The sequence below is a fragment of the Calliopsis andreniformis genome, chromosome 10 (assembly GCF_051401765.1).
Source record: "Calliopsis andreniformis isolate RMS-2024a chromosome 10, iyCalAndr_principal, whole genome shotgun sequence".
Classification (NCBI taxonomy): domain Eukaryota; kingdom Metazoa; phylum Arthropoda; class Insecta; order Hymenoptera; family Andrenidae; genus Calliopsis; species Calliopsis andreniformis.
Window position 1 is genome coordinate 16,274,263 of NC_135071.1, and position 26,264 is coordinate 16,300,526.

At 41.3% G+C, this 26,264-nt stretch overlaps 1 protein-coding gene across 4 annotated transcripts in view; it reads right to left on the minus strand.

Moving 5' to 3' along the window:
• Positions 1-26,264, minus strand: part of Dysc (whirlin protein dyschronic) — an 81,930-nt gene that overhangs the window by 51,872 nt on the left and 3,794 nt on the right. For 3 of the 4 annotated variants that reach the window (XM_076386525.1, XM_076386524.1, XM_076386522.1), the window contains exons 2-3: positions 7,185-7,532; positions 6,318-6,658 (exon numbers count right to left, since the gene is read on the minus strand). In XM_076386525.1, the coding sequence (XP_076242640.1) occupies positions 6,318-6,658; positions 7,185-7,507 (664 nt within the window). In that variant the 5' untranslated portion in view covers positions 7,508-7,532. The remainder of the gene's footprint in view (positions 1-6,317; positions 6,659-7,184; positions 7,533-26,264) is intronic. The other variant, XM_076386523.1, reaches the window with a different exon arrangement.

A 26,264-nucleotide genomic window follows, 5' to 3' on the forward strand; every position in this document is an offset into this window, starting at 1 on the left:
ACCGAGCATGTAAATTAATTCAATGCCTCCAGATCTTACTGCTTGTACTAGCTATTTCAAATTTAAATATTTTCCCGCCTTATTGCTGTTTTGAAGAAACGCCATTAATAAGTAAAACGAATTTGAAATTTCGTTAAAGGGGCATTGAATTAATTTGCATTGGTAATTTTTCGCAAGCTTGTTATGCTCCTCTTTAATTTCGAGTAACAAAAATCGTATTGAATGCGAGAGATCAATTAAAAGATTGCTCCTTAAAAGGGCTCCGTTTTAATACTTCCAAGTTCCACGGTCTTGCTTCCTGCTCAGCGAGATGAGATGCAAATTACGTATACGTGTGCACCAAGTCACGTCTGTAGGTGTGTAAATTTTCTTCTATGAATTCATAAACTATGCGCATATGCATCATACACTGTCATGCAACGAAACGCCGGCGTGCTAAGCCTAGAGGAATTCTTGGATGCCATAATTGCGAGATTCTGACGATAAATAGTTGGAGGAGCGGAGCACGAGAGGGAAAAATTTTTATAAACATTTTTTTGGTCTTCTCCTTTTCAGCTTTTAACTTGAAAAAAATACTGTGGAGAAAATATAGCTAATTATGATAAAATTAGTAATAGTAGAATTTATTCTTAGATAAAGAAAAGGATTAAATTTTGATACAATTATTCCACTAGTTTCAATATTATAATTTTTGTTTTTACGATATCAAAAAGAAACTCGGTATCTAAATTTGTATCAGTAATAATTTTACACGCTAAAATGTGTTTAAACTGTCCCCCTAAAATTGGAGATACTGTATATTCCTCGAAGTCAAATTTTCCTCCATCTCCTAAGCCTCAGAGAACCAAATACCCTCGACACACAGGGTCGAAACTGAAGTTCGACGTTTCGAGGCTAATCTATCTTTATAGTTTGCCATTCTTCTTGCGAAAGAACTCGATAATACCGAGAAGAGCAAGAAAGAGTGAAGCAGGTTGCAAAGAAATCGTCGACTCGATTCAAAGAGATCAAATCGAACCTGCGCGTTCTGATCTCCGAAGAATGGGTCACGCGAGGTCACCTCGACCACCTGTTCCCCCGTTCAGCGTCCAGGGAATCTGCTCCTAAACGCCTTTGAACATCGCTCGGGAAAAATTCCAATAACCGCACGCGAATCGTGCTCGAGACTCTGGAAAATATTTGAAAGCTGTGGGAAATCTGGCCTGGTGGAGATTGGGGTTAAAGTGACCATCGGTGATTTAGTTTTAATTAGAAGGTGAAACAAGTCTCCATCGGCGTGTGAAAAATTGCGGTGGAATTGTAGTTGTATAGAACTCTCAACTGGTATGCTGTCAGAATAATAATTTCTTAATTATTTCCTGAGAATTTTCTCTAGAATTTTTAATTCTTTAATTTTTGTTAGTTACCCATACATATATTCTCTTTGTCAAACATTAACAATTGAATCAGCATCTGACCTCGCCATACCAGCCAAGAAAAGAACTCATTTCCACGTGTTAATGTACCGAAAATGGAGGAAAATTTGAGTACCTCGCTACCAACCCTCAAAATCTATAGCTTCCAATTACTCGCCCCTAATTAACCCTAGAAAGTAGACCAAAATAATGTCAGTTAAAAACCAGGAATTGAAGTTACTAAAAAATGCTAATTTTTCTTGGATGTCTCAATAAAGCCAGGGAAAATTTTCAAGTATCTTTTCCTGAAGGAAACACTCGCTCCTCCAGTTTTATCATTCACTTCCTTTCCCCCGTGCTCCTCGTCGCCCTCTAGTCCCAAGCCCGGCCGATCTGCGCATAACACTTTCATGCGACATCGATCGTATTCAGTGTGTATGTATCTGTGTGTCTGTACGTATGTGTACATGAATATTCGAAAACCACGGGGGGAGACTGGGATGGCCACGAATTTCGAACGATATGGGAGGCTATGGTCACGATGGACCTGGTGGCCCACTCTGGGTCACCGAGACGACCTTCCAGAATTTGTAAGATACCATGGACCTTGGTACTTCTAAATATTACCAAGCTTTTTACCACTTTTTTGGTTAAATAAAGAGAAAAAGTAGACAAATGGAATACAAAAATTTGACTTTTAGATTCTGGATTTTTCAAACGCCCCACTCTTTTTTGTATAGGTAAAATGTTTTTCCAAAAAATTCAGGTAACTAGAGAGGCGATAAAAGTGAAAAAAGTCTAGGTTTGTTTTTCATGTTCCAATGGCGCAATATTTCTGGAAATTTGAAACTGGAGAATATGGGAAATATTTGTGTTTGTTGCTCCGTGTTTATAGAGGATTTTAAGAAGCTAAAGTTTCTTCAGAGGGACCAGATCTGGTCTCATAATTCATCCTTTTATGCTCGAAGGAAGTAAACGAAAATGAGGTTCCCTTTCGTTCAAACTTTTGGCTCGATTCACCAATCTTCCCAGTGGTCTCCTTTATGTATGCTAATTTTTTCTCTCGCTCCCCCCTCTCTCTTACATTCTCTCTGCCTTTCTGTTCGTTACTGTCGATGAGTTACCTGACTGCGCTTCTGGTACAGCGAAACAGAAAACAAGAAAGACACACCGCCAGTTGGCTTATTCCGACTTCGGCCTGTTCGAAACGACGCCAAGGTGTCGGGGAAGGGTTTCCTCGAAAATAAGAGATCGATCATTCGAGCGTGACGATCGCCTGTCCTACTTTCCCCGTACGCTCAAACGTTTATTCTTCAAATGGGTTCGCGTCCCTTTATGGATCGAGTGCTTCGGGAACGCCTCGATTTTCTATATTTCCCGAGCGGCCGCCACTTTCGAGCGCCACTCGGATCTTGTCGAATGCTAACTCGAGTTACAATACAAAGAAAGAATAAAAACACAAGGATATCAGTTCCCCAAACAAAATAGCCGAATTTTGAGAATTCAAGCGACAACTTAAATCCAGATAAAAAAAAATTGATCTCACTTCTCGAAATAGAAATCAGAGTTAAATTAAAAAAGAATATCAAGCTTCATGAGATAAATCCAGATAGAAAATTCTAAACCAATTTCAATAGAATTCTAAAGTCTTCAACTAACCCCTACCCAAAACGTATCCAAATTTCCCTATCCCCAGATACCCCAAAGACATCACATAATCCTCAGTCTGAAACCCCAAAATACACAATTTTAAAATTGTTATCTGCACCTAATATTAACATCCCAATTTCTGAGATTACTTTCGAGGAAACCCTGGGCCCTAGAGACACTCGAGGGGCCTCGTTTCCTGCAGAAGGTCCCCAGGCAGAGGATCCACGCGCTAGGAGGGGTTTCGCGAGCGGCGCATACCTCGCGCCGAAGGTTTCACGCCCGAGATCTCGACGAGGACGAAGCGTGAAGCGAGAGATCGTTACCGTGCGTCGTGCGCGTACGTCGTGATCAAGCGTGATGTTTACGAGACTCGAAACCGTGAAACCGGACCCCGACGATGCTGAGCGCATGGCGTCGGGGATATTTCGCTCCCTGGCATCCGCGGAACGTGGATCCTGGACTGGGGACATTTCTATTTATCTTCGGCGAGCGCGAGGAACCTCTCTGGAAGACCGCGCGACGACTTCTCGATCTTCATTTCCTCGAACCAGGATTTTTCAAATTCCTTCCTCTCCGCATGGTGATTCTACGCGAGGGATCCAACGTAATTCGTTTTTTATCTGCGACAGGTTTGTTAGTTTGTTGTACACTCACAAGAAGATATGCGATTGGTCTGATTTTCTGCTTCTCTATCTTAGGGTTTTACAGGAACACTGTGTGAGACGAGAATTTATTCAGTGGTGAGTTGTCGAGATAGCCTCAGATAGGTGTCTCAAGTTTACGTGTATAAACGGGGGGCTCTCTTGTGAAAATAATTCTGAAATGAGTTATGAAATTAGCAAAGTGGAGTTGGTAGATCCCAGAAAGTGATTATTTAATATGAAGAAAATTCTAAATATCTTTTTCTAGCAATTCATTGAAACTTGTTAATAGGAAATGTAGAGATTCAAATATCTAGATATCTGAAAAGTTGTAGGAGCGAAAAGTGGGTTATTTCACAGCGAATTTCTCAAATCAAATGCTCGTCAATCTCCTCACCCCACGAGCCACAATACAATCCTACGCAAAAACCCTTCGAATCAGGAGTACCGCTACCAGCCACCAATGAAAGACACGGGAGCCCCCTCCCCTGCCCCCTGAATTGGCGTAACCTCTCTGGAACCGCTAATTGCGCCCAATCACTGGCAAATTGTATTTGAAGGGCCACGATTAAATCTCCTGGACCAGAGGATTCTATCGCTGATTAGCAAAAAGCGCGCGGAGGATCAGGGAGCGCAGAGAGGTAGGCGTGAAGCGCTCGAACGCGTATTTACAATGGGAAGCTCATTCACTTGGGTAATTAGCGATACCAGCTAATTGACCAGCGATAGGATGGCGCACGTTTAACGACGCGATTCTAATTGCCCTCAGGACCTGTCGCATTAATTTTTATCCCGCGGCTTGTACAACGAATCGGGCTGAAACATAATTACGCCTTGTGCATCTGGCTGGTGTAATCAGTTCCAGAAATCGTATCGTTTGTTAGCGGGTAGCAGACAGCTGGCCAAGATCGCGAAGAAGCGATGCGGGTATCTCTGTTTAATGGGAGGATTTACTAAGTGCTGCTGAGTGTGGGAAAAAGGATGTAATTGGCTACTCAAGATTATGTAAACGAGGGGGGTGAGTTGGGTTCGAGAATTTTGTGTCTGGGACGTCTGTGACACTTTAATTCTTGGAATACTAAAAATATACATAGATGTGTACTTACTCGTGGGAAATAAGAATGTTTTTAGAGGCTGACGAGGTTTGAGAAGCTAGATTTGGAATATTTTTGTGAGGCTTCAACATTTTTATGGGACTTCCACTTTTTTATGAGTAGTCAAGGTACTATACTCTCCATCTTTTTGTGAGTGTACGACACAATTTCGATATTAAATATGTTCCAAAGTATTTGAAAATTATTATTGTAGAGTTCTAAGTTTGAAATTTAATATTTTAGCATTTAATAAATTGAAGAGTCTTTTAAGTTGAGTGGTTTATATAGTTTCTAAGTTTTCCAGAGAAATTCAACGCAGACAAGACAATATCGATAAAAAGAAAGAACCCGCGGGTTTAAATGATTTTTCCTTTCATCATCGTTCTGGCCATCGACTAGCGAATTCCTTTCGCGCGGAGAAAACAATAAGAGGGGAGAAAATCGAGTCGAAACGCGATCAGAATGTTCGGTTCTTTAAATCCGGTCAAGGGGAGAACCGTAGCTGGAATGGAAGTGATGTTTAGTGATCGAAAATATGTTCTCTCCCGTCATTTCCTTGCGTTCCGGTTTCCACCCCCGCGACTTCAATCACTTTTCAATACTCGAAGAAAGACTTCCTTCAAATACGTACGATCAATGGTCATTTTAGATACCTCAAACTTCTCTACTGCATTTAAAATAAAAATAACAATATTAAAAACGTGACAGTATCAGATAATTATATTAGTAAAGAATTAATTATCGATTCTATTTTTTCAGTTATTAAAACCTTTAAGTTAAAGTTACTAATATTGATTAAAAATTTACAGTTTTCTTATTTTTATAGTTACGAATTTTTTGTTCAATTTTGAAGAATATTAGTTTGTACGTAAGAGATAATTTCGGGGGTGGTGGTACCGGAAGTCAGGAACATACGGCAGCTGTGTTCAAACACAGGAAGCAGAGGGTGTTGGTGACGCGACGATTACCAACGATAAAGAGTGAACCTGGTAGAAATACGAGAGAGCAGATCGCAATGACGTTGTGATGCCAAGGTATCGATTGCGATTGTTAGACTATCTAAACAAATTATCCTGTCAGTCAAGTGCTATAAAAAGACTCTAATCCCTGATGCAACTCCATTCATATTCTCCGACAATAAAAAAACATAAAAATCTGTACTTAATCCTCAACTAAATCACAATAACATCACTTCTGTAATTTTTTCTAACAATACTTCTACTACTAAAACAATTATCTTTTAACTCTACCAACAAATCTGAGACATCAATTCATCTTTATCCCCTTTTTCAATAAATTCAAAACCTCCACAAAAAAAAAGAAAAAGAAGAACAGAAAATCATTAAAGTCTTTCTGAATCCACCCCAAGAATTAAATTCTATATAATTCTAAAAAAAATGAGGTATCAACTTTCGAATCCCTGTTTCGTCGTTTCGACCCTCAATTAACCACCCAACAATCGCAGTCGATGACCCCCGACCTAAAACGTCGGTGAACGGCGAGAAACGGCAATGAAAGTCACAGCTGTCGGGAGATACCTCGATCTTGAGGCGCGAAGTACGGCGACGGGGGTAGCCTGAAGGTACTTCGGATCTCACCTGCGTCCTTGCCACCCTTCACGCAGATCCCAAAGCCATGGTGAGAGTCCGGTGGATCTCTCGTCATGGTGATTGTCCTTACAGTGAGCTCCTGAAGGCTCAGCGGCTGAGAGCTGGGCGACGTGGGAGGATTCGGCTGCGATTGCTGGGACTGCTGCTGCTGCTGCTGCTGCTGCGACGACGAGGACGACGTCGTCCTGACAGCCGCCACGCTCGCTGGCGACGACGCTGGCGTCCTTCGGTCACCCTGACGACGCTCGGATACGCCATTGCCGAAGAGTCTGCGAGAAAGTATTTTTTTTTCTTTCTTTAAAACGATTCCTTTGGAAAAATTAGAGGAAATTTGAATTCAGTGTGTGGTCTGAGTTTTCTTTCCAGATACATTAAGATAAGTATCCTAATACTTGGAGGGTTAAGAAGTCAAATATCACAGTAAGACAGCCTGAAAATACGTGTCACGAAATGCAACAAGTAAAATTCTGTAATACAGTTTTGCCTAGAAATCTCATCTCAGAGGATTGTACAAGGTCTGCAAATACTAATGAAAATAATATTCAATATCAGTTAACATAAATAAGAGAGTGTAGATATTTTATACATTTCCATTTCCAAAACTTCTATCATACTGTTAGTTACTGTGTAAACACATTATACTGTTAGTTACTGTCAGTTAAATAACATTACTTATACTGTATTTAGAATGAAAGTGACCCTGCATTCCTCGCACGAGGGTTAAATATCGCCCAGAAATGGGTCCGCAATAAAGACAGTCTAAATGCTACATAATGTCAGGGAGCAGGGACATACCTAAGCACCTGTTCCGGCGAAATGGCACCGCTGCCTCCAGTGGTGTGCCCTCTGTGCCTATATGGGGTGGTGTGCGACGAATGATGATGAGGGGCGCTCGGCGGTCTCTCGACGATCGTGTAACTCGTGCCTGGAGGGCTGTAATATCCCCTGTGCTGACCACCATGATGCCTGCTGGTGGGTTCTAAATCCTCGGCTTCGTAGCAACCGCCCCCGCCGCTCCTCAGGAAGTGGGGGCCGCTGCGCAGGAAGTGCGACCCTGTACCACCGCCCCACTGCAACTCCTGCAATTCCGAGCCGTAATCCTCCGTGCTGCTGGCCATGCCTCTGGGATCCGTTTTGTCAGACCTGTGAAACGAATCAGGGGTGGTTAGAAACATGACATCACGGGGGATTTCCAGCCAGATGGGATGTGGCTTCTTTGGGATATCCTCTGGAAATATTTGACAATATTGTTCTTTGCTTATGGGGGACTGAGACTGGGGACGGGGTAATGGAGATGGAGGAATTTCATTTGAGAAGTGAAAAGAAGAGTATTGGGAGTGTTGGATTGGGAAAGATAGATGTTTTTAGAGTTCATTGGATTTCAGTATGTCGAATGTTTCTGTGATTGTGGGGATATTCTGTGGGGTAAAGGTATGTATAATATGTAAATATATTATAATGTATAATATATCTTTTGGGAACACAAGGCAATCCATATAATTGAATTTCTCGATTCTGTTCTGTTTTAGTATATCAGTTCCTCGTCAAAGGAAGCAATTTTCGAAGCTGTGAGAATGAATACAATTAGCAGGTAACGCGCTAGGGGAGGATTGCTAATAATCGAAGCAACTTGGCAGGGGTTGAAGGGAGGCACGACCTGAATTTCAGCGACAGCGACGTCGAACCAGAACCTCATAAATTAGCTGAGACTCTTAGGAGACCATGGAGGTGTTTTAACGTCGCATGTATATGATATTCACTCTCTACGACATTAAAAGGTCGAACCAACCTAACCTCATCTGAAGTGAACATCTTTGAACCTGGCACCTACCCATTAACGTGTTTCCTTCCAGCGATTACACTTCAAGCAAATTCAAAATCAATTACACGTCTATTGCATCTAAAACTTAGACACTAAATTTAACTCTGCTTCTATTTTCCCTTAAGATGAACATTACCAAATTTTCAAGCCAAAATCAGTTCTCTACTAGAAAATAATATTACCAAAAAAATTAATTTCAAGCCTTTCAAGGATTATTAAAGTTGAAATTATTCTACTTTTAAAATCCTCCATCCACTAAAATCGAACCAAAATAAAACAGGAGAATAATAAAAATCGCTGAATAACTGATCAGAATAAAGCTTCAAATGTTCTCGTTTATCTTGATATCAAAGTGAACCGAGCTGATAGCATTCGAAAACTGATTGCAAACGATCGAAACCTTTCTCGTCGTAGCCAGGTCGTTGATCGACCGATCACGACGTTATCGATCCACGTTAACGCGCGCGAACGACGAAATAATGAAATTCATCGGGGGTGAAATTTCCTTATCGCGCGCGTTCGCTTGTCCCTGATAATATCTTCACGTGATACCTGGGGTACGGGGTGATTTTCCGTGGCGTGGGCGATGTCATAATCCCGCTAGGAAACCGGCCATTATCGCCGGAAGAAATTTGAAAGTTCCCCTGTTCGTGGCACTAAGCCTCATGCAAACACGCCCACGCTTCCCTTCGTCGATTTACTCGCTCCTCCCCACGAGGGTGAATTCCTTCCTTGGGACTGATACACACGGGGTGCCTCAGAAATACATGTCAATACTTCAGGAGCTGAATCTGCACACTAAAGTGTGTAGGCAAAAAATGTCATATTAATATATGTTCTATCCCACGTAGCACAGAGACGTCTTAGAAACGTCTTAAAGATATCGAATAAAATTCTAAAAATGTCCAAGACGTCTCTGAGACGTCTAACATTAGGAATCAGTATGTCTGTAGGACGTTTTAAAAGACACTCATGCACTCTTGAAACACTCTGTACACCTAGGTGATGTTAGAGATGAGAGTTCCCAAGAACTTTTTTCGTATAGAAGGTGTGGTTATTTTAACGAGTCTCAGTTTTGTTGGAAATTGGGGCAAGTGCTTTATAAATACAGTGGAAGCTCGATTAATTATTCAGGAATTCAGTGATTCAATGTATAGTATTACTTCGTTATTAGATCGTTGCTAACTTGAAATTGTTCAGAGTGAAAGACTTTCAATTGCTTGCAGTATTTCTTCTATACCAACCTGTTTCATATTGCAAAAAAATGTAATTAATAATGAAGAAATATTCTTTATTTGAGAAGTTCAGACTTATTAGAAAGAACTTTTTACATTATTGAGAGGCTGCACTATTTTTATTCTACTTTTAATGAAACATGGGAGAACATATTGCACAGAATATCGTCCTTATTCTTCGGCTGTGCGACATGATATTAATAGACATCGAAATAAAGTCTGATTTGAAATACAATATAGTAGACATCTATTAAAACGATCTACCCTTTTGGTATCGTTTCGTGCTTTATGGAATACCGCCACGCTGGCGACCGTCGTGTTTCATATTTTACGACAGAATAGGTAACAGCTCATATCGAGGCCTGGTACATTGTTTCCGAGAATATTAAATAATATTAATATGTCATAGACCATCGAAATAACATGTAATGTGAAATAATATTCCATAGTTCCTTATTAAAACATTTTATTGATTGAATATTCCCTGCACAACGACGTTTCATGCATTATAAAACACAGTGACGCGTTTCCTATGCATTTCATATTTTATGACAGAATTCGTTGTCCCGATACCACATCGATATTCAGGATAGCGTATCGGAGAATATGGAATCGATACTTTTTGCACAATATTCCATGTTTGCCTTTCCATATATTAGCATCCTATCGTATATACACAACAAAGCTACGGAACATTAATATACCAACCCTTCGATTCACGAAATTATTTCCCAAGCATTCTATAAAACGCTCTTCTTTTTAATAAAATAAAATGATTTTATATATACCTCTAGAAATTCAGACTGCACAAGAAGATGAATCGACATGCAATAATCACTCTGTCCAGAATCATAAATGTACTAGCGTGTCGAACAAGAAAGCTTACTGCCTAATAAAGCCATCCTGTTGGCTATTGTGACTGTTGGCTATTACGAAACGAATAAGGTTGAGGGGGGGCTTAGCTCGTCCCTGCCAATGAAGATAAGCAGTAAAAAGGAGTACGAGGTAAGACTGTCTTTGCTACTTAAGGGGTCAGACCAAATAAGAAGTTCACGATGTTAACTCGCACAGTGTAATCGTGTATATGCTCCGCAAAGTAGCATGGTGAATAATTGATACCTCGAAGGAGCTCGTGACTCCAGGAAAACGATTCCGCTCGATTCCGTGCGCATTGAGATTCACGGTGAACGTTGAAATTGCAAAGTAACTCGAAACTGGAAGGGAATGTAACTTTCAGGGAAACGGGGACGAGACGCTGAAAGCTTCAAAAATATAAAATCGACGTTCGAAATGGACATTTGAGGAATAATATAGTGACGAAAATTGAGAACAGTTCGAACACAAGATATGTATAGTTCGAGTCATAGGTTTCATGTTAATTATCATAAAACCCCCTAAGAATAATTCCTCACGACTCAAAATTATACATAGATGATAAATTCAAAATAACAAATGTTCGATAAGACAAGTCGTAAAAATAATTTTAGGCTTGAAAAATTTCGAAAATTCTTATTCAAGTATTTATTAGTAAAAGTACCATTAATTGTATTTTTAATAATACTGAATTCGATTTTACATCACTTAATACACCAATGAAGAAGAGGGTCCATTGATCATCTCTCACCTACGACACGCAACTCCTCAAAAATATGAGTAACCAACGTCGAGATTAACTCGAAGACGGACCCAGCGCAAATGTGTCGGTCGTGCCTCCGCGACGCCCCTTTTATACCCCCACTCGACCTTGTTTTGATCGAGAATGTCCCAACGACGCTTCCGTCGTCTAGCCTTCCATCGATTTTCATTTATCCGCTCAGACGTGGCGCAAAATAAATTTCCCCATGCCCTCATGCTAATTTTGTCATCGACCGCTCACCCCCTGCGCGACCCACCCCTTGAACAAGACACTTATCTTTATTTATTGTATTTATTAACGAGCAAGAAAGCCCAATTTGTACAAGAAAAAAACACAATAAAGGATCACAAAAAACGTATACAAAGAAAATCGATATTATACACTATCATGTAGATTCGTACATAGTTAATATTTAAAAATATCAATGCTACTAGTAAAAAAAGTCATCCTGGTTACTATAGTTAATGACCATCAGGCAGATTCTGACGAATGGGTCTAGAAAGTTGAAATTAGATGCAAAGATTGGCGGTCGAAATGAGAGAGGGTGTAAGGTAGCTCTGAAAGGAGCATTAAAATTAATGGAAGAAGTTGTGTAATAGTTTGTGTGCCCATGAATGATATTATAAACATTAAACATTAAACATTTCCGTCGTTAAACGTTCACAGTGGCACAGACATGCGACAGGGAGCCATCGAACGAGTTCGTGACCACGAGGGATAAAGCAAAGGGCGGTCTGAACCGCGACGTAATCGGGGGTGGAATTCCAGCCGCGTGAAATATCAATCTTCGAAGGGGTGGGACGCTTCGACGCCGTCCACGGCCCGATTTTCTAGAGCAACCGCGGCATTATCGGCGCGGTATGGTTCTAATAGCGTTAGGAAGCCTCCTGTTACCGCCGGAAGAAATTTCGGAGTCATCCGGTTCGCGGCAAATGCACAGTATGCAAACCTCTGCCGCGGTGCTTCGTGTGGCCATCGATCGGCCGCCGAATCGACAGCAGCTATTTAATTCATATACGGAGGACGATCGATTCCGAGTTTGGACGTTAAACGAACACGTCCCCCGCGGCGATGTGTGCGGTCTTGGGTCAAATTTGTCTGGATCTAACTACATCTGTTTAAATTTATCGGGATTAATGTGGATTTAGGGGGACGCGTTGAATAATTATTTGTTGCCCGTGACAAATTGCTCGAGGCGTTGGTATGAGAGAATAAATCGCTCTTGAATGTGGCTAAATGTCTGAGCAGCAAGGGACATCGCTTTAGTGTCGTTTTCAGATTTTTTATGGAACTTGGTATATGATTATAGTACAGTAGTATATCGAATAGAAGAATATTAGACATATAGTTGGTTTAGATTCTGGTATTTATGTTTCAGGGGGTGAAACGTCCACGAAGGTCCACAAAGTTGGGATGGAAAATGCATTTTCACAAATATCTCGAAATTTATTTACGTCATGTCATTGCTTACTAAAAACATGCATTATGTATTTTTGTGAGGATGTATTTTACTCTACTTTGGAAGTGATTTCTACCCCTAGATGTATAGGCGTCCCTGCAGGAAAGATCATCGATCAGACAAGAAATCCTGAAGGCTGGAACCGAGGCATTTCCCTGGCGGGTCCTTTCATCCCTTTAACTCGATTAAATCGAAGTAGCGATTATCTCGAAACAATCGGCGCCGGTGGTCCCCCACGTTCTTAACAGGTCACTATAGTCGGTTATAGTAGCGCCGACTCTGTCTGAGGTACGAGCATCGGTGGAAAGGGAGCTGCTGAATGAAGCCGGCTTCAGGGGGGTGTTCCTGCAGTATTGATCGCCCCACCCTCGCGCCACGGGACACACAGCGTCCCTCCTTATCCCCAACCCCCACCCCCAGCGCGCTCCGTCGCCTACTATAACCTTATCTCTCCCCTCCATCGCCTCTCCTCAGCCCGCGCTTCGTTCCGTCACTTTCCCTCGCAGACAGACGCTATCCTCCACCATCACCCTCTCTACCCCCTGCACTCTGTTCCAACCCCACGATCTCTTCTTTCCGTCACTTTCATTCTACCCTCAGCTCCCTCCCCCGCGTTCCCATCTTCTCTTCCCTCTTTCACCCTCTACCAACCACCTCCCACCTGTCCCTCCCCACCCCCAAGTGCGTCCAGGGGCAACTTCCACCCGCGAACGACCAGCCACCCCCTCTCTCAGTGTCAAGGTTGGGTCAGGCTGACTCGCGGATGAGGAAACTGGTTTGATTGCCGTCTAGGCACGAATAACAGAGCGTCGATGTCTGTTTGGGAAATCACTCGGTTTCGTGGCTGGTTATGGGGGTGGGTAGGCTTCTGTCAACAAACACGGCCGCGGTTTTGCGTGGATTCGGGCATTCGGCGCGTTGGCGGCCGAGCAACGCTGCAGTTGCTCGATAACTGGTCGATAACCGACCGTTTCGTTGACGATGGGTAACGTGGCGGTGGTTTAGAAAGTCACTGGGCTGAGGGGTTAAAGGAGCGACCAGGTAAGCGTGAGATATTCGGGAGGGGAGTGGGTTTGGGAGGAAATTGAAGGGGTGGTTGGCTACAGATGGAGGAAAATTTGAGACTGATTTTGGATGTTAAAATAAAAAGAAAATTGAGTATTATCGCGATCGTGGTTTGGCTTTCGTTTGTTAGCACAGTCGAGACCAGTGTAGTTTGCCAAGACTGCTCTCAGCGGATGGTAACAGTCTTTTTAGAATAAAAATGACTTACATGTTGTGTTCTTGGCTAATGAGGAGAGCTATCCTTTGACCCAATGGATGGGTCATCGGACTCGAATGTGTTATCAAAGTAAATGTCCCAGAAATGTACCATTTCCCAATACCTGGACATTAATGCTAATTTTAAGAATAAATTCTAATAAAAAACTAGCATTACTAATTAAAGAATATTTTCATAAACTAGTATGTTTGGTTACTCTGCTGGGAAATCTATTTTTCGTTTCAATACATATTAAATACTTTACCAACACGGAAGTTACTTCAATTGTTAATCTATATTGTATCATTAATCTATTTTACCTCCCCCTCAATTTATTTTTGTATTTTCTCGAGTAACGTCTTCCACGAACATTTCATGTCAGTCTGCGAAAACCTTTAGGCTCCAGGTGGCAAAGGTTCACCTCGAGGGGAAGAGACACGTAGGCAGCAAGGGTGAATTTTTCGCGTCAATTAACGATTATCACCCCTGTAGGCATGGTGATAGTGAGTCGATCGAACGGGGGCTAAATATAATCCTCGGTTCACAGGCACGACAGGAGAGTCGCAGTTACGGTCATCTTCGCGACCATCGATTTGATTTATTAACGAGCTGGTTATTAACGGGACAGGCTAGTGAATGAGCTCGGTCGAGTTTTATTTCTTGTGGAAGAGAACGAAGGAATGGGGTTATCTGATCGTTGAAGGGAGAGATTATCTTGGAAATCGAGGGTCTCCAGTTCATGCCACGTTGGATGAAGATGAAATGTTTTTTCTGGGCATTCTTTCCTTGCAATTGAATCGGATGTTTAGATTAGTCTATTTCCCAATAAATACGAAAATTAATTAAGCATCTGAGATACTAGAAAGAAATTCATTGCTTTCTTTTGCTTACAAGTGCTCAAATAATTAAAAATAATAGTCAAACTGTCGACTATTAAAAACTTGGATTTTCGACTCATATACAGTACTCATAAAATTTTTGAATATTGAATAACTTGAATAGTGCCAGTTCTAGTTTCGATAACTTCCCCAGGACTCCTCAGGTAGGCTTGCCAACCGTGCACGAAGAAGGGGATAGGAAGGTGGGAGGAGAAGCAGAGGTGCAAGGAAAAAGAAGATGCAGCAGGGAAGAAGAGAAGGTCAGACGAAAGGGCATGCGGTAAACCGCGTAAAGAGGGTCGTAAAACGTGGAAAGCATCCAGTCGATGGTCTGGAGCATCCCCATCGCATCGATGCCCAGTGGTGGTCAAAAGGAACTCGAACCATCACGCCTACACACCCGATCCAAAATGTTAGAACACTTTCTTGGTCACATCATACGTATTTGGAAAAAGTTCTAAAATCAGTAACGAATCGCACTAAAACGCCTAAAATTTGCATGAAATGTGTCTGACTTAGATCTCATTCTACTACAGACGTACACTAGTCAGTAGAATAATCAGTCACTAAATCAGGAGAATATGTCTCATGTCAGACATAATAACACAAGTAGAATAAGTCCCCAGTCAGACACAAAAACCTCAGCAAAACAAATTTCAAATCAGACACAGAGACATAAGTAGAATGAGACTTAAGGCAGACACAGAACAATCATGTAGAATAGGTCCCAAGACAGATACAGAGAAATAAGTAGAATAAGTACCAAGTCAGACACAGCAAAGTCTCGTCTTATTTTAGCATACGGAATCATCCCTCACAATTTTTGATCATTGACGATTTATCTTGCAGTACTAAAGTTCATTGAAAATAATAAGTATCCTAATACTTGTGGACCAAAATGTATATCACTCCTGTTTACATTTAGACTTAGAAGAAGCTAAATCACGTCACGTCATATTTCGATACTCCTATAGCATTCTGAAACCTGCATATCGTTGGCTGACCATACACCTTCCGTTTCTCCTTCCGCAATGGTTCTGCCATGGTTCACTCAACGAGCCCTCCCTTGACCACCACTGCATACAGGAGTTTTCCTGGGTAGCTGGGAATAGAACGGCCCTTCGAACAACGCTGCGGCGACTGCAGTAACAATATTTCACAAGCCCCTCGGAAAGGGGCATGCCTGACCTCAGTGCACTCTCAGGTGCACCTGGAGGAGCACGTACGCAGACGTGTACGTGGCTCAGGTGTCTCTGCGAGCATCTCTGTTCGGAGACGAACAAAGCCTCCCGAGTATTTGTAAATATTGAACGAGGCGAGTTTGAAGGGACTCTGCAGGTGGACAATGTCAGGTGGGAGATGAGGGAATTGAGATACAGGGATTGTACGTATGTATATCTGCACGATTATACATGAGGCTAACAGAAACAGAGTAACAGATGACTAGATATTTGCCTATGACAATACGTTTTGTAGGGCAGAGAATGCAAGCCAGATCGCCTGGCTAATGGAACACCTGATAAATAAATAGAAGGTTTACTTTACTTTGCAACACAAATGAATAATTAGGAAGGTAAGTGAGCACTAGTATTAATATATGCGTAAATATTCACTGTACGCTTTTCTGTCATACTAATCTTCCATTGTACACGAAGGGTGCTTCACCCGCTAATCTATGAGATAAATTATAATAATAATAATATTACTGATTTTTCACGACAGAATTACAAGTTGAAGCACTAATTGAGTCTAGTTCTAAAAGAAATAAATTTGAGGAGTCATAAAAAAGGACGTTCTTCCTGAATCACCCTCAATCTCCACCATCACCCCGAGCCACCCCGAAGAATTCCAATTCCCCGAAAAACTCGCAGCGAGCAATGGCCAGTAAATTCCCCCGAAATTTTGCAATTTCCCGACGACCTCTTTCCTAGCGTGAAATTTCAAATTCCATCGTGAGAAGCTAAAGGACGCGGAGGACGTCGAGAGGGGACGTGCTATACGAAGTCGCGCACTTTACCGGAAACGAGCGACGCTCGAAATTTATGCTAGCCAGGGAAACTGTATTCTGATCGAGGAAGGGTGCTCCAACACCTAACGCGCAGACGTGCTCCCAAGCGGCGCTTTAACGCTTCTGAAACGTTATCTCTGGCCTGTTCCAGAGAGCACGCGCCTTTTAAGCGCAACGCCTCGAGAAAAACGTAACCGGAAGCGTGGTAGGACGAGCGTGAGCTTGCCGTGGGCCGACTCGGCCCAGATGCATCGAGCTCGAGCGAAACGGCACGTGAAAGTAGGGGAAACACTCGATGCAAATCCTTGGTACGCTGATATCACATTAGGATCCTTTGGACTGTGAGATTTTAATTTGGAGGATGCTTTTCAGACGAATTCAATACATTCGGGGGTGTATTAGTTCGCTGGTTTTTAAAGAAATTCGCCATTTTTTTTAATGTTTGTGGGGTGGTAAAAAGATTTTTTTCGAGATTGAAGAGAATCGCGTGTTATGTGTAGAGTAATGTAAATCTTCGAAATATTTTTTTACTGGTCACATGATTGTTTTTAAATGTTAATAATGCAATGAATTAATCTAATAGCCTTGTTAAAAGCTGTCAACCCCATTTCCGCGAGACGCACCAGAAACAGGACGTCACAGAACGATAACAACGAATTATTGCAATTTAATACAGCACTTAATTAATAAAAGCAGACGTTTCCCCATAAACACCGCAAAACGGAAACCGCCTGAAGATACAATCGCAGCGGCATTGCGCAATGAGCGTTGCAAGCACTTAGCTTCGTTGCACAAATCAAGTCGTTATTAACTCGGGAAAGGCAATTCGCGGAATTAGCATCGTGCCGAGCAATCCTCGCACTAAACAGCTCCAACGATACAATATGAACCCTCGAGCAAACGTACACAACCACGTCATCAGATTGATGAAAGAAAGACCCTAACGAATCTCAGCTACTCAGAGAGAAACTGCAGATAGATCAGTAGACCATCGAATCAGCAAGAAACGAGGGAGCTAACGAGCCAGAAAATAACAATGGGGAGTCGAGTGGCGATTAGGTTATCAGAAGGTTTCCAGCCAAGTGGGCGAGAAACGTCGCGGAAAAATGAACACCAAGCCGGATGACGGCGGGCACAGCCTCCACTTCCGGTCCCGCTCGCGCCCTTTTCCCTCGAGCACAGCTCGCCACGTTTCCGTCTCGTCGAGGAGCAATTCTCGCCGAGTGGCGGTTCGCTTACTCGGGATTAATTTCCTCCGCGTAACTCGCCACGCGAAATTCCGTGGGTTATGCACCAAATAAACCTAGAGAGCCTCAGGGGAGCAGCTGGGGATGAAGGACGCCAAGGGCACAGAGATTCAGTAGCGAAATACCGTGGCTCCTCCCCTGCGCCTCGCCCCTTGCCCACTTTTCCTAGCACGCTTCCTTTCACCCTCGGCGTTCGTGCGATTCGTGCACGACCGCATTAAGAAGTCACTCTGACGTGACTTCGTGCTCGCCACTGCATTGCGTGGCGACGAGCGTCGCAATGTTGCATATACTGAGACTACACGGCACGCGCGAGGAAAACGTTCGAATTATCACCCTCGGCCGACCGAGGGCCTTGCTGCGTACGTGTAATGCGGAAAACGCGTGACGAATGCCTCAGAGGAGCTTTCGTTTTTAGTGGCTTCGGGGAGCTCTGTTAGGTTTTCGAGTTCCAGGAGCTTTGGTATTCGTGGAATGCGCAGGAGTTCGGTTGGAGGTGGGATAGTTCGGGGAGATTTTAAGCGGGGGTGGGCTTTGAAGCATTTTGGTGGAAGCTGTTTTGGATGATGCACGTATTGTGAGGGGGAATTTTTTAACGTAGAAGGGATCGTTGTTGAAATTCTTCGGAGTTTCAATTCTTTTCATGGTCTAAATTTGGAGGCTCTAAATCTGTAAATTTCCTAGTTTCACAAATTTCTGGATCTTTAAACGTTCAACTTTTCAAATTTTCGAATTTTTAAACATTCAAATATACAAATATTCAAATGTTCAAAAATGGAAATATTCAAAAACTCCAAAATTTAAAAATACAAAGATTTAAATATTCAACTATTCAAGTCTTTCAATTTTCAAGTTTTCAAATTTCCTTTACAAATCTAAAAGCATACAAAATCCTCCAAAGACTCTCCTAATTCACCTCTTCAACCCTATGTACGCCTCAAACCCACAAAATTTTCCATTACAGCTACACCTTCCAAATGGCCCTTTTACCGCAAAGTAACCCTCAAAAGAACAACCGCAATTGATTCTGTACCAAGAACCGCGCAAACTCCCCCAAAATCCACGTCAGAGCAGCATTCGCAAAGCCGACGAATTGTGTCCTCCTTTCCAAAAAGCCTTGTCGGACAGTGGTCTCTACATCTACACCCCAGCAGGGGGCGTGTAAAAAGTCCTGTCGAACCTGGCCAGGCTTTAAACGGAACAGAGGGATCGAATCCAATTTCCCGTGCCTGTTAGCGTGACGGCATCACGTTTATCTGAGCTGTTTAGCGTGTGTGCCCGATCAATGGGACAGTTCCGATCCATTCCACACATATAGCATTTAGGTGCCATTGCGAGCTAGCGAGCCAGAATTTCTAGCTAGAACGAAATTAGAGGAACGAGACTGCTGAACAGAGGGAAATGTATAAGGTAAATGTCCCAATACCTGGGTCACCTAAAATGTGAAAGGCCTCAATGAGTGAACCATCTTTTTGAATATGTTTACATGCGTCCATGTATTCAAGAATTTCACCCCAGTAGAATATACACTGCTTAAAGAATGATGGCATAGAAAAATTTTGGGCAAGAATTGATCAACTTTGACCGACGATAACTCCGCGAAAAATCATTGCTGGATCATGATCTTTTTTTTAAATTACAGCTTGAAGCCTTGCCTGTAAGATACTATGCCTTTATTTTAAATTTAGTGCACCTATACTACTATAGCGCTTTACATCTGAAGACATGTTTATCGTACTGAAAATTCCAAAATTTGACGAAATTCATCGACTTCCTAGAATTTTTTCTGGCAATGCCGTTTACAGCAGCATAAAGTTTGATCCTTCCCCTGTAATTTAAAAAAAAGATCAAGTTTCTACGATTTTTTTTCGCAAAGTTACAGCGCTTCAAAGTATCCCTTGCGTTTTCATAGCACGTCGGGTAGTGCCAACACATGACAAAATGCAGGGATTACTTTGAAGTCCTGTAACTTAGCGAAAAAAAATCGTAGCGACTTGATTCTTTTTCTAAATCAAAGGACAAGGATTGAACTTTATGGTACTCTAAACGATATTTTCGAAAAAAATTTTTCCAAGTCTGTGCATCCCGTCAAAATTGGCAATTTTTAATACGGCAAATTGCAATATTTGTCAAAATGCAGCGACTCGTTAAAATTTTTTTCGGAGATGCAGTTTGCAGTATCATACAGCTTGAACCTTCCTCTTTAATGTACAAGAAGAATCAAGTCGCTACGATTTTTTTTCGCTAAGTTACAGGACTTCAAAGTAATCCCTGCATTTTGCATGTGTTGGCACTATCCGACGTCCTGTAAAAATGCAAGGGTTACTTTGAAGTGCTGTAACTTTGCGAAAAAAAATCGTAGAGACCTGATCTTTTTTTTAAATTACAGGGGAAGGATCAAACTTTATGCTCCTGTGAACAGCATCGGCAAAAAAAATTCTAGGAAGTCCGTACATGTCGTCAAACTTTGGAATTTTCAATACCATAAACATGTCTTCAGATTTAAGGCGCTATAGTAGTATAGATGTACAAAATTTAAAATAAAGGCATAGTATCTTACAGTCAAAGCTTCAAGCTATAATCTAAAAAAAATATCATAATCCTGTGATAATTTTTTGAAGAGTTATCGTCAGTCAAAGTTAGCCGATTTTTTCCCAAAATTTTTCTATATAATTTCTATACAATCTTTTGTTCCTTCATTAGATACATTAGAATTCACGCTAAAAATTAATTAAAATTAGCGTTAGTGTTCAGATACTGGAACATAGTCGACTACTGGGACATTTACCTTAAATGTGCAATATTAGAGGGAAAAAATCGTGCTTCCTTGATGCAGGGCGTCGCGACGAGGATCAGTTCGCGGGCAGATCGATGGGCGACACGCGTCGACGGAAATTACGCCACGTTATCGTGAATTACGGTCAGCTGCATTCCGAAAAGGACCTTGGCGATTTTTCTACACACGCCGAGCTTTCCAGGGAAACGATTCGACCGTCTCGAGATCGCGGGACGTGGTTGCTGCCTGTTGCACGAACGGTGATGGCGAAGATAGGGCTAATTGTGCCCTCTTGCTTTGCCCTCTTTTTACTCGCCCCGTGTGACACTCTAATACAACTTGTTTTTCACGAGACCCCGATGGATTCTTGTGATTTTTCTGTTTTAAGGAAGATACGTGGAAAATCAAAATGGAAATACGTGAATAAGTCAGTGCTCAAAGAAAATTGTTATTAAGTCTAATATTTTTAATTTTTACTTCACTACGTGGAGCGTCGCTGAAGATACAAGAAGACTCATTTGAAGTTTCACATATAATTGTGTATCTCGTAAGCTATAGTTCGTTTAAGAAAATGTTCCAGATAAAATGTCCACCTGGAGATAATTTGTGACCATCAAAATGTCTCCCCCGAGACAGGGTGAGTTTTATTTAAAACATTTTTTGAACGAACTATAGTGTAGGAGATAATTACATGAGAAACTTCAAATGAGTCAAGTAAAGCTTCAAATCCTGTATAAATTTGTTTTGACTTTTAATTTTAAATAGCGAGAGCGGTACATCGTTTTTCATTTTATTTCTCTCTTTACCCCTTTTAGCAACCAAGTGCGATAACTTTTCATCGAGTGCCGCTTAAGGGCTGAAAACACAGCCCATATAAAGATAAAGAAATCCTAAATGGAATCAGCAAACGTGGTTAATAAAAAAGCTATGCAGTTATTTACTTCGATAAAGTAGATTTTTCATCAACTGCAGGCATAAATCAACCCTAATCGGCGCAAGTGTTGCGAGGGAGTGCCACGCGAGCTCACAGCCTCTCCTCGCAACTTGTGTCGTGCAACATAAATATATATTCGGCGTTTTTTCCGTGTTTCGTCCAGGCTCAGCCGTTCGCGATTTTTAAGGGTCTAAGATTGACACATTTAGTTCAAACATCGAGCTCTCGAGCAATCCCAAGATTTAGGTTGAGAGATTGCGCGTGAATATTTAAATTCCCCAGCTACGAGAGGGGTTATAAATGTGGAAATGCTCAGTGAAGTTTAAATTAACATTCATTTAAATTAAAATTCTATTAATCGAACGCAGCAGGAAATGCAAATGGAATACAGAGCTGATGCAGTGTGCTTTTCATTTTTTTTTCAATAAATCACTTTCACCGAATATCGTCACGGCAGATATACACTAAAGTAGAATAAAAAACTAAAATTCAATTTTTTTTTAAATCAATTTCCATTCGCTGTTAGACACTGTAACTAGCAAACAATTCTATCCCTTTATTTCGTTTCATTCCACTGTCTAATATTATCCTCGTGGAACAGAAAGGCGAAAAACGAAAAATTTAGTTTCCCAAATGGCAATATCATAGACTCCAATACATAATGAAAAGTCGAAAGGGAATTGTATGAACGAAATCGATCGAACTGTCGACGTCAAACGAGAGAAAGTCAGAAAACAAAAGAACGTTCGAAAAGGTAGCGTTCAGACGAGAGCAATAACGTTCACAACGCAAATCAGAACAATACTTTCGCCGTGACTGCACTCCAAAGCCACGTATCACTTCTGTTATTCACCTGGCACGTGTGCGCGACATGAACGAGCAAACGGTTCACCATATTGCAGCTAGAAAACAGGGTAACGAACGACACAGTAGCGACTAACCACCGCGTGTGCAAAGGTTAACGCATCCCCTATTGCTTAGCTCAAAAGAGAAGATCAATTTTTCAGTAAGGTCAAAATGATTTCTAATGTCACCTCAGATTTCATGTGGGCTTTATGAGAGCTTTATGTTCTGTAAATAGTGTAAGAATAATTTATGTTATAATGACAGATGTAAAAATATGGCCTTTATGAGGATTTGAATGATGTCTGACCAGTACAGACTGTTTCTACTTGTGTGTTCTCAGAACAACATAATTAATTTCTGCTATTTTTCAAATATTTAAAGATACAAATTTCTCGATATTTAGATTCTCAAATTTACAGATACTAATATTTCAAATTTTGTATTGTTTCAATTCCAAGCACGAGTTCCCTCCTTGGGTATAGCGGGGGACGTTGAGAGGCTGGGAAAGAAATAAGGAGTATCCTATTGTAGTGAAGTAACTCGACTAATCTGAACAAGGCTTTAGCGAACCACGACCCGCGAATCATACACAGTCTGCAGCGACCTTTACACTTGCCGCTGCTCGTACTTGCACATTGTACGCGCACCCACACCTTCTACACCCGCAGAAGAGCATTGCTATTAGTTATTAACGTGCCTCTCTCCCCCTCGGTCCGTCTCCCTCGCCCCCACTTCGTTTTTTCCCAGCAAGGCGTGCTCACGCACCACGTCACCGGGGATCGATCCTCGGCCACGAGGTCGAGGGCTGGAAAGTGTTACGAGAGGAGAAAGAAGAGGAGGCAGCAACCCTAGTCTTCTGCCTAGCCGGAGGAAACGAGCCGATTCAACGACAGACTTGGCCGTCAGCGTCGCTTATTAGCCGTTACAAGAGGAGCTGCGCGCCAGCGGCTGGCTTCTTACAAAAATTTCACCTCTCGAAGCATCTTTCGAGACGCGGGGGCGAAAGGTCACCGGGACACGCGCTCGGGAACGCTGGAGGAGGACGGGGGCGTATCGTCGCGATAGGGACGTCTGAAGCGGGCTGAACGCGTTGATGGGGCCGACGAGGCTCGAGGGTTTCGGGAATTATTCGACGAAACATTTGCCTTTGGAAATTAAACAGATGTGGAGGCAAAGGGAACACAGCGGTGGAGGAACTTCCTCTGGAATTGCACGACAAATTGCTTCGGGTTGCAATTGTTCCGTGAAATGATTCTATGCGTGTATGCATATTTGCAGCTATAGAAGGAATTTTGCTGGTATTATGGAAGGGAATTTGATAATAATTGTTACTTCGAGCTTGAAATCGTAGCGTAATAGGAGGAACTCGTAGAAGATTTTCGGAGTTAAAACAAATAGAATCGTGAAAGGTTCTCAGAGCTAAAACTACGGTTCTAAAATTTAAATGTTAAGATTTACAAATAAATGACGTATCTGTAAGAAAAGTACGAATTCGAGAGATTCTCAAAGTAAGAACTACAGTCCTATCCATCACTGACCATACAAAGAAAAATTGTGAAGATCTTAATTTTCATTTTACCGCATTACCATGTGTGAAAATATTCAATTTGTACGATATTATATTTTACTATTATATTTTACGATAAAAAATATTATCTATGTCCATCTCTGTCGCACTATAATACAGTTTTGTTTCAGTTATAAAATTAGATATAGGAAACCGTGGTATATTACGTGGAGAAAATCGAGATTAAAATCTAACAGTCGCGCAGCTTGTCCCCTAATGAATACACACCTCTAGTTAATCAGCGACACGTGTAAGAGATTGGTAAAGGAAACGACGGGATCTAGGAGCACCCTTGTCCTCCACGAAAGAAAACAGAACGATTCAGCAGCGTTGGAGGCTACTTGGCTACCGTGACACCAATTAAGCCTTGAAATATTATGCACACGCGGTTACACGAGCATGCAAATACCTCTAACCCAATTTACTCGGGAGAAAGATTTCGTAAGCGATAACGCTTCAAATCGAGGGGTCTTTTAATTTGTGCTCGCTAGAGCATTGCTCTTTTGTAGACGTGCCCTCGCCACCCAATCCTTTCTTTTGACATATCATCTACTTGTGTTCCCTTATCTCTTATCGCTAATTGATCGTGTACGATACTATCGCAGGGTCTTTACAGTCTATGTACATTATGTGGAATATGCAATCAGAATTAGAATACAAATTTTTTATTTTCAGGATGTCAAATATTCAATATTTTTAAATTTTTAATTTTCAAATATTCAAATATTTGAATTTTCAAATTTTCAAATTTTCAAATATTCAAATATTCAAATATTTGAATTTTCAAATTTTCAAATTTTCAAATATTCAAATATTTGAATCTTCAAATTTTCAAATTTTCAAATATTCAAATATTTGAATCTTCAAATTTTCAAATTTTCAAATTTTCAAATATTCAAATATTCAAATATTTGAATTTTCAAATTTTCAAATTTTCAAATATTCAAATATTTGAATCTTCAAATTTTCAAATTTTCAAATATTCAAATATTTGAATCTTCAAATTTTCAAATTTTCAAATTTTCAAATATTCAAATATTTGAATCTTCAAATTTTCAAATATATTTGAAAAATTATTTAATATTCATGTTATTCATCTCTCAAACCCTAAACTATTGAAATATTAGGAGTCTTCTTTACCAAATTATCAGACACTCAAGTATTAATATCCCTATACATGATAATTAATTTCAAAGCGATACAAAGCTGTATAATGTAATGTCATTATCAAAATTATCTTCCCCAAACTACGCAACTTCACAAAGCGTATGAATATTTCCTATTCAGCGACAACCTATTAAAACATTTATATGCCACAATAAAACACACCTACCAATTCAAATGAAAATTTCCCTCGCTCTGTTACTATTCGCAAAACGAGAACCATTTATTTCTTTTCCATCGGGAAGTCCTCTCCCTCGACAAATCGACATGATTTCACTTGGAATCGCTATGAAAGATCGCGGAAGACATCCGTGGGGATGCATTCGCAATCTTTCCATTCAAGAACGGAGAACAGACGCGCAGATTGGCGAGACTCGCTCGTCGAATGCAGAAACGCCCTTCGACGTGCCTTGTGTTCCACTGATAAAAAAGAAAGAAGTCTAGTCAGGCTATCGATTTTAGAATGCCGGCTTGCAAAAACTTCCCCGTGTCCCGAACTGTTGAAACCCACCCCCCTGCCTTCGTCGAGGACACTCTCGAGGAAAGTTCTTTTTCAACGAAGATTAGTTCGCGTCAATGTCAACTCCTGGGAGATACAAGCTGTTTTTCTCTCGCCCCCGTCTCGAAGAGCGTAAATTAATTTGAAGGAATTACCTTATCCCAAGGATTTATTGGCGTCGCCGTTAAATCCACCGAGATTCAGCTCTCTTCTTTTTAATTTGACTCCAGCTAGCCCAGATTGATTCGACAGTGCAGCCTCGCAATTTATCGCTTTACTAAATACTATAGATTCGATTAAGAGTGTTATTTCACGTCGAACATTTTGTTGCAATGATTCGGCTGACGGAACAGCGTCAGTGGAACACATGCGGGAATTATTGAAAGCCCGTATCGGCAATTAAAGGATCGTTTCGACGAGTTAACAACGAGGGGGATGGAAATTTGTTGCAGGCTTGATTAATGGAATCATTAATTCGCACGTGAGCTGGGAAAGCGAAGTCTGTTATTAAAATGTAACCGTGGCGCATTTATGTACGTCACT